The sequence below is a fragment of the Cibotium barometz genome, chromosome 50 (assembly GCF_041138505.1).
Source record: "Cibotium barometz isolate CiBa-2024 chromosome 50, ASM4113850v1, whole genome shotgun sequence".
Classification (NCBI taxonomy): domain Eukaryota; kingdom Viridiplantae; phylum Streptophyta; class Polypodiopsida; order Cyatheales; family Cibotiaceae; genus Cibotium; species Cibotium barometz.
This window is the reverse complement of record NC_141095.1, coordinates 16,591,976-16,601,147: the sequence shown is the minus strand read 5'-3', so window position 1 is coordinate 16,601,147 and position 9,172 is coordinate 16,591,976. Positions and strand designations below refer to the sequence as shown.

Here is a 9,172-nt window from a genome sequence, read left to right as displayed (position 1 = left end):
CAGTCTCACAGGTGAGCAGATTTATGCATAGCCCAGGCATTAAGCATTGGCAGGCAGTGAAGCGTATCTTTCGCTATTTGAGTGGTACTCGGCATCTTGGGTTGTTTTATCCCAAGGGGGGATCATTGCCGCCAGATTTACATGCTTTTTCAGATTCTGACTGGGCTGGTTGTTATGACACACGCGTGTCCACGAGTGGTTTTTGCTTCATGCTTGGAAGCTCATGCATATCATGGTTGAGCAAGAAGCAGCCTACTGTGGCCACTTCTAGTTGTGAAGCTGAGTACAGGGCAGCTTTCACAGCTACGGTTGAGTGTGTGTGGCTCAGACGCCTTATGGCTGATTTGGGTGTTGGGCAGCCATCTGCCACCACCATCTTCACTGACAGTCAGAGCGCATTGGCAGTTGCGCGGAACCCAGTGTTCCATGCTCGTACGAAGCACATTGAGGTGCACTACCATTATGTCAGGGAGAGACTCTCTGCAGGAGAGATCAGTTTGGCTTATGTGCCAACACAGGATAACCTTGCAGACCTTTTCACAAAGGCTCTGCCTCGTGAGAAGTTCGAAGCTTTTCGCAAAGCTTTGGGCTTACTCCCTTTTGTGGATTCGTCCACATAGCTAGACACTTCCCTATACATGAGTGCTAGCTCTTGTTCACCGCATCACTCCAGGGGGGATTTGTTACCATATTATAGTAGTGATGTGTGTGAACACACTTAGGACCGCCGGGGCACTTTTTCCCTCACTAGGAGGTTTTTTCCCCCGTGCATTGTATATACGCCCATTATCTTCTAGGGCTTGTTATCTTTCATTTTTGGCACTCATAATACACTACTGTGTTGTGCTCAAGCTTCCTCATCTTCTTGAAGTTGTGTGTGCATTCCTGCAACCCTAATTCCAACATTTTTTGCATCTTTCTAGTTGAACACAATTCTCTTGCTATAAACTCTTTCACATCTCTCCATTGTAGTAACAAAGGAATTAGATTGCCTAAGAGTCTTTCTTACCCATATAAGCTAGAATATTCAAAAATTATAGCTAGCGCTTTACTAGGCATCAACAAAAGAATTGTACAAGAGTCTTTCCTACTCATATAAGCTAGAATATTTGAAAATATAGCTTGCTCTTTACTAGGCTATGGTCAATGGTGGAGTATATATATACGTTCTAGCGTGTATACACATATGTTCTAGGCTATGGACAATGGTGGAGTATATAAATATGTTCTAGTGTGTATGAGTGTGTCAAGGCATCTTTATTGCCTCTCTTTCCATGCCAACTCTTTCAAAGTACGATACACCAATCTTATGACAACAATCAATCCTAGAATTATGACTTGTCAATTCCTTGCCTAAAGGTTACTCAATATATATGAGAGGGGAAAATTTATCATGTTACTATAGATTTCTCCTCCTTTTGGTCCTTAATTTATGACTCCACCCCATGTCAATGTGAAAAAAGGCTTCCATACACATTATGCCTAGCTTTGCACAACCTTGACTCACCTTCATCTCGTCAAAATGGAAAATTACATTGAGAATTAAGAATCTTGTTGCTTCATTAAATTCTATGCAATTGCAGTAATGTTGGACTTCTTTGCATTTCTCAAGGCTATTTCCAAATGTGTGGAAACTTTGGGTGCCTAATAGAGATGGCAGACTCTATGTTATATCTATTGAGTGACTGTAAACTATTTTGTGGCTTGCAAACAAGTTTATAAGGTGGGTGTTGTGTGCGAGAGACAATGGTGAGGGTAGAGCGATGGTGACAATAAGGAGATAATACATAGGGAAATCTCATTTAAGGAACAATATATGTTCACAAAGGCAATGGGTTTGTGGGATCACGCAAGTTCTTCTATGTGGCGACTTGAAAAAATCAAGATAGTCATGCAAGATTTGCACATTGTGGTTGGAGTATTGTGTGTTATGAGGACAAATCTTATGGGTTTTTTTGTGAGACCGCACACATGAAAATAGTATGTTTTGAGATATTGCTAGTGAAGTAAAGCACTTGTACAATTGCAATAATGTTGGACTTCTTTGCATTTCTCAAGGCTAGTTCCAAATGCGTGGAAACTTTGGGTAGCTAATAGAGATGGCAAATTCTATGTTATATCTTTTGAGTGACTGCAAACTATTTTGTGGCTTGCAAACAAGTTTATAAGGTGGGTGTTGTGTGCGAGACAAAATGGTGAGGGTAGAGCGATGGTGACAAGGAGATAATACATAGGGAAATCTCATTTAAGGAACAATAGATGTTCATGTTTGTGGGATTAAGCAAGTACTTTTATGGCAACTTGAAAAAATCAAGATAGTCATGCAAGATTTGCACATTGTGGTTGGACTATTGTGTGTTATGAGGACAAATCTTATGGGTTTTTTTGTGATCCCACACATGAAAATAGTATGTTTTGAGATATTGCTAGTGAAGTAAAGCACTTGTACAAGGGCCTAAATTATGCTAATTAATTATGTGAGTTTCTCGTGTCATTGAGTGGTGTCTCAGTTTTTCTAACGTTTACAACTTGTACGGTTGACTAAAAACTCTAAGGTCTCTATAAGTTATACAAGATTATTTGAAGAAACAAACCACATTTATTATTTGAAGTGGCCCATGGGTTCAATAGAAGATGACCTTTGTCCCTTCTAATAAATACAATACACAGTGGAGTACCTGAGTGGTAGAGGTTCGGCTTGGGAAGCTGGGTGCTTGGGGTAAATACTCAACCACAAGGGAGTAGAAGAGAGATAAAGCTTCGGCTTGGGAAGCTAGGGCTTGGGCTTGGGGTCAATACTCGACCCGTCCCCTCCCACACCATAAGGTGTGGGGGGTTGAAAACGTGTCCCCTCCTACACCATAAGGTGTGGGGGGTTGAAAACGTGTCCCCTCCTACACCATAAGGTGTGGGGTTTAAAAACCTGTCCCCTCCTACACCATAAGGTGTGGGGTTTAGAGAAGTGTCCTTTCCTACACCATCTCTAAATATTATCTTAAGGAAGAGTTTCACAAAGTTGCCACGTGGCAAGAATTTGGAGGTTCGGGAAGGGGAGGAAGAGGTTTGAGGAGGTTTGGGTAGAATTTGATTTTGGAAGCCTCAAAAGACGTGTGAAGCACGGGTTCCCACAACTAGTAAGTATTAAGGTGTGGGGCTCAAAAACCTGGCAATACGAAAAAAAACCTGGCAATACGAAAAAACCTATTTTATTTATTTGAAGATTTAATTTGAGACGATTTTAAAATGAAACCTTAGAAAAACACTCTTATTCTTGAAAATCTGACAGAATATATTTAAATGGAAATGTGAAAAACATTTTGGTGCCAATATATACCAATATATATATATTGGTCGAAAATAACCCCATTTATTATTCGAAGTGGATAAAGGAATCCTATTTAAATTAGGCTTCTTGACAAAACTCTCCTTAATTGAGGTCGATTTGTTCTCATCGCCATAGCTGAGCTTCATCATCTCCGTCGCCACAGGCACTGCAGCCGAGCTCTTCACTGCAGGAAATCTGCGAGAAATTGTTCGGTCTTGACGGAGCTTGGCGAAATCGTTGATTCTGTCTGCAGAAATTTCCTTTTATCTACCACAGGTAAAGATAAGCCTGTTTTCCCCCTTTTATGTGCTCGCAAGAAGGCTGAACCTCTTCTGATTGACCCGGAAGCAGGCCGCAGCTCACAGACTCCCTTGCTTCTCATCATTTCCGCACGGCAAAGATGCTTCCTCCAGGGTTTCTTTACGGCAAAAATAGGGCGGACATGATGAACGCTTCATGATTATGAGTACATGCCGGAGAAATTTTGGCCTGTCTTTACGTTCTAGCTTTCCTGTGCAATCCTGGACGCAATGGAAGAACCGGCTCCTGCACAGCAACGCTTCACAAAGAAAATGGAGCCTGATTTTCTTGGATTAGGGTTTTCTATGCCTCCGGCCCCATGGCTAGATGTGCGAGTTTTCTATGTCAGGGTCAGTTGCTGCTCACTGGAAGATGCCCCTGAGACTCTCACCATCAGATATGGTCCCAGACCCGTCACTTCGACTTTCGAGGTCAATGGAAGCCGAGTCCCTTCTGCAGACGAGGCTGTTTTGATCATTCGCCGGGACAGAGTGGATACGGAGTCATTGGAGGCGACTTACGTTGGTACAGACAGACTCAGAATGACTGGATCCTTGCCCTTTGAGGTCCGTGACAAAGAAGAAACCCTTATCTGTGGAGCAGTGGAGAAATCAGATATGTGGCTGGACGGCCAGGGGCTTGATAGAATAGGGGCTGTGGGGACTCTAACCAACAGCTTCAAACCAGGATGGGTTATGGAGTGCAGGTGTGCCATCTCTTCACCAGGATGCCCTTTTCTGAAAAGGAGAGGGGACTTGGTTAACGTGAGCTTCTCCTCACCCTTGATGGAGGTCTATGTGGCTGGGCGATACTCTGGAGCCCCGGTCATACTGACTCAGACAGTGGAGCTCGTGGTGCGGCGGAAACCAGGTCGTCGGACCGCTTTGGATGCCATACCTGAAGCTGACGAGTCTGAAAGATCAAGCAGCACTTCAGCATTGGTTGACCTTGCAAGCCAGGTAAACTTGGATTCAAAGTCGGAAGCTTTCAGTTTCTTCAAAGATTCTTGCTTTGCTTCCCTTTGTTATATATACAGAAGCAGCAAACCAAATCTTTTTCAACGTTTTTGCATTAACGGTGAAAAAAAGCTCCAATTTTTTTATCTGTCCACCACCAGACATTCTTAGCTTCTGCACACACAATCAAAAGGTCTCCCCTTAATGGAAAAGTCATTAGACTTCACTCAGTATTCATGTTCATCCATAGGCTGGGAAAAGCTTCCAGTTCGAAGTTATACAATTGAAGTTGTGGCCTTATACTATGTCTTTGAACCATGAGTACACCTTTTCTTTCCTTCACATCTCAACAATGAGTTGGAAGTATTTTTTCCATCGGTCAATCCAGGTGTGCACAACTGCAGGCATTTTTTTCCTACTGCTTTCTTGAAAATACTCGCTTTTGGAAAGGTGGATGAGCCATGAAGTTTTTGGCTGTCATAAACATCGTCCTAGACAAAGATGCATCTGTCATGACTAGTGAGCTAGGTGATTAGGTACTTTAGGTATGGTGCATTTGGTGGGTGTCCTAAATGACATCAAGTTAAGTATGTTAGGTAGGGTTTTTACTTTTTAAATATATATAAATAAAACCCAAAATTTGGGAAAATTTTAAATGCAGGATTTGGGAGAAATTGGGGATTTGGAGATTGGTGGAAACTTCAGTTTAGAGGAAATTTTTGAGAATTGAAATAATTTGGGTGATTTTTGTGGGAATAACAGGAAATCTGGAAAACTTAGGAGAAGTTGTGGGATTTGAAAATTGGGGGAAGTTCGAATTTCGGGGAAAATTGGGAGCTGTGGAAGAAATGAGTTGTTACTTCAGTGTTTGGGCTAATAGTTTCCATTTCTCTATTGTCCGTAAGCACACTGGACCTCCCTCCATGGCACTGCAACCACATTTGGTGAACGATTAGGAATTGTTGATGTTGGAGCAGATGTTTGAACATAGATTTAGAAATCAGGTCAGACAATTCTTGATAAATTTTATCTGCAGATGCTTGAATGAAGCAGACTGCAGTACCTTTCTTTCAAGACTATGCTTTTTTTTAGAAAGCTTAGAGGGAAGCTGCCTCCATTGAATCCAATTAGAGTTCTTACCAAGTTCTTTTCAGACCTGGAGGTCAAATTCTGTTTCTTATTGTTTGCAAAGGTTTACATGACTGGCAGCTTGTTATGTGAGTACGAACGGCATTAGATTTTGAAGACATTGAAACTGGCATAGGAACAAGAGCAGATTTATCTGAAGATAATTTTCCCATCCTGATTGATAGTTTAAAGAGGTATCGAATCCAGCTGGGGACTGTGATAAGTAGTAGGGGTTATCATTTGTACACTCAGTGAAAGAAGGTTAGGGGTAGTGTGGGTGCATTGCTTGTGAAGGGATTTGAGAGTGTGGAGGCACATGACCTATGAGAGTGGCAGGCTAGGAGGAGATGGTATGGACAGCATGATGAGCAAAGCGGACCAGTTTGAGCAGCCTTCGCCACTGTAGACAGCCCAAAACAGCCAGGATCAGGTGTGGCAGGTGTGGCCAGGTCTGTGAATGCCGACATGCAACAAACCGAGACCATACATGGATGAGGAAGGGTGAGAAAGAGTAATGACAGAAGAAGACTTGATGGTTGTCTAAAGGTAACCTACTGTATAAGGCGTTAAGTGTGTTCACTTTACTCTCTTCCCATTAAACTGAAGTCTTTCTGTTTTGTTGTATGTTTCAAAGGAAGGTTTGAGAAGCCTTAGCTTTGAAAACTTGGTAGATTCTTTTATTAATGATTGAGGAACTGCAATGTTCTTTTCAATTGGAAATATTGATTGCCTTCCTAAATTCGTTGGTGTGGACTGTCTGAGCAGATGGAGGAGCGTACTTTCTATCAAGAGGTAGATCACAAGCCAGCAGGACTGCTGGGAATGTATGGGCAGGACTGCTATTTGGAAGGTGATGAAGGTGAAATTACTTGGTTCAATGCAGGTGTGCGGGTTGGTGTAGGATTAGGCTTGGGAATGTGTGTGGGTATTGGAATCGGTGTTGGATTGATGATGAGGGCTTATCAATCTACAACGAGGACTCTCAGACGCCGGTTCTTATAGTCATCAAGGTGGATCTTGTGTTGCTTTGGAGTGTTTATTTGTGTTGAAGAGTTAGTGTACCCCATTCAAGGTGGTTGACTTGTATAATGGTAAAATTTCTAAGCTGCTGCATAATTATAAGGTCTATAGTCAGGATATTTGTTGAGGAATATATACTCTTTTTACACCTGAGTATTCATATCTAATTTAAGTGACCTAGTTTTTCCATAGTAACGGGAGCATGCCAAAGAGACCTTAATAGTTCACTTAATTAAGACAGCATACCAAGGTGCAAGTAGAGTATGCATGCAGTGGGGGACAAAGATGGCTGGCCCCCTCTTTATTCTAAAAGGGGATTTCTTTTACAAAGCACTCATTGAACACGACACATGTCATTGGGATTCTTGGTTTTCAGGATAAATCATCTGAATTCTTTGTAATGTTGTCTATCACTTAGTCATGAGTTGTGCCTCCTACTTATAACCTCAAAGACTCCGCAAGGACTTCCGTAGTTCTCACCTATACACCCCCTTCCCCCTCCTTTTGGGTTCTTTTGCCATGTGCATCCGTTAATCATGATGCTCATGGACATTATCTTTCCTAGCAAGTACATGGGCAGATGTGGACCTCATTTTGAGGCCCTACATGCACCCATTTGTGGGACACCTTTTGGGCACAATTTGAAGACCAAATATGACATTTTGGACATTATTATGCAGGTAAAAAACGCAAAACCGACTTGAACACGACTTTCCATCCTATCCCTAATAAAGGAGGTCAAATGTCACATGCACTTTGCATTCTAGTGCATGGTGACAAGATGGCTCATCATCAATGCATCATTGTACATCAGTAGGACCCTTTAGGATATGATTTTGTTATAAGTCCTAGTCCGAGATATGTCAGGCATGAGTTACGTAGGTCTTTCCTCAGCCATAGAGCGAGCGAGCGTCAGTCAAGTCAAGTCCCTTAACCCACTTGAAGAGATTCATTCATGCATGTAGAAGTAAGTCTAGAAGCCTTAGGGTTTGCATTAGGTCATGGTTTGCATTGCATATCATTCATCTCATGTGCACATGAACCTTTCATTAGCATCTCTACCCTTTGCTTAAGCACTATAACCCAATGCATCCGACCCAATCGGCAGCCTTGTGGGCCAGTCGGCAGCATTAAAAGCTTTATAAACAGCATATATATCCTATTTTTCCATTTGTTTTGCATTACAAAGCGAGTTGACCTACCCTTGAGCAAACCGACCAGCTCCCTTCATGCATATAAATACCTAGCGATCATCATCAAGCATTCATCCCATCATTCAACAATCAAAATCAAGCGATTGAGATCCAGGCTGAAACGCATAATCTCTCTGTGCTCTCTTGAAGGAAACGCAACACATCTCAGCCTGCATAATCGGCATCTCATCGTTTTTCTTCTCCATTCTCTTGGGTGAAGAAAAACGCATGCATATATATAGCCCCTCGTAGCCATAGAACAATTCTCCAATTCAGTCCCTTCTCTCAGCCTTAGTTTGTAGCCTTTCTATAACCCCTTGGAAGAGTGCATTGCCATGGAGATTGGTTATCATTGGTGCTTCTACAGCAATGTGCAGTCAATCCTACTCTTGGTCTTTTGAAGGTCTTGCGTTTGGCTCATCTACAGTCTCAAAGTTAGTTTTGTAATCATTCTCTTCAAAGAAATAAAGTAAATACTCCTAGCAATACGAGGGGGTCCTTTAGTGGATAATTGGGATCCAATACGGTGTACAGATCTCTCTCTCTCTCTCTCTCTCCATAAAGTTTGAAGTGATAAAGTGGATTGGTAAAGACTCATGAAACTCAGGATACAGAGGGCGTGTGAGACTGTGTGATAGGATCCTTTCATCTATGCATAATTCCATTGCATGCTACATTGAAGAGCATGGAAAGGCAGAAATTAGATGGATCTCTCACATCTCACAAGTGTTGGCAAGAAACCCCTGCATAGAGGTTACTTGAGGCAGCTCCAGACCATCTCGAGAGCATGACCAAGTTGTGGAATCATAAAGCTTTTGTATGCACGCAGATTAGTATGTATCTAGATCAAAATCCAAGATCATTGATATATATATATTTGGAATGTATAGTAGATTAGGTCTATCGTAAACATAGAATTAGTGCTACTTCATGTTAATCAAAGACCCGTTGTGACGCGTTAAGTTTGTGGAAGCGTCAAGAGGGTATTGAGTTTGTACGCACGGTGCGACCACAAGATGCGGCCGAAAAGCGACCACAGAAGCTGGCAGACACCACACGCGAACCGCGTGTTGGAGAAGCTGTCTATAGCCCTTATATAGCAATCTCTCTCCGCCTTCTAGTGTGTCCGTTCTCGTTGCTTCACACACTACCTGTTGATGATGGTAATGAAGCTCTCCCTCTACTATGCACAGCATGTTAAAGCTCTCTCTCTTTCTTATGCATACATACGCGCATTCAAGAAAAAACAA

General features: G+C 42.2%; 1 protein-coding gene across 2 annotated transcripts; it reads left to right on the top strand.

Annotated features, from left to right (window-relative positions):
* Nucleotides 1-3,270: 3,270 nt before the first annotated feature.
* Nucleotides 3,271-6,879, top strand: LOC147609860 (uncharacterized protein At1g01500-like). Of its 2 annotated transcripts, XM_086787044.1 has the most exons (3): nt 3,430-3,601; nt 3,677-4,584; nt 6,475-6,879. In XM_086787044.1, the coding sequence occupies exons 2-3, from the start codon at nt 3,856-3,858 to the stop codon at nt 6,709-6,711; spliced, it is 966 nt and encodes a 321-aa protein (XP_086643170.1). In that variant the 5' UTR covers nt 3,430-3,601; nt 3,677-3,855; the 3' UTR covers nt 6,712-6,879. The 2 variants fall into 2 exon arrangements, with proteins under 2 accessions (XP_086643169.1, XP_086643170.1); XM_086787043.1 differs by having other exon boundaries at nt 3,271-4,584.
* The last annotated feature ends 2,293 nt before the right edge of the window (nt 6,880-9,172 follow it).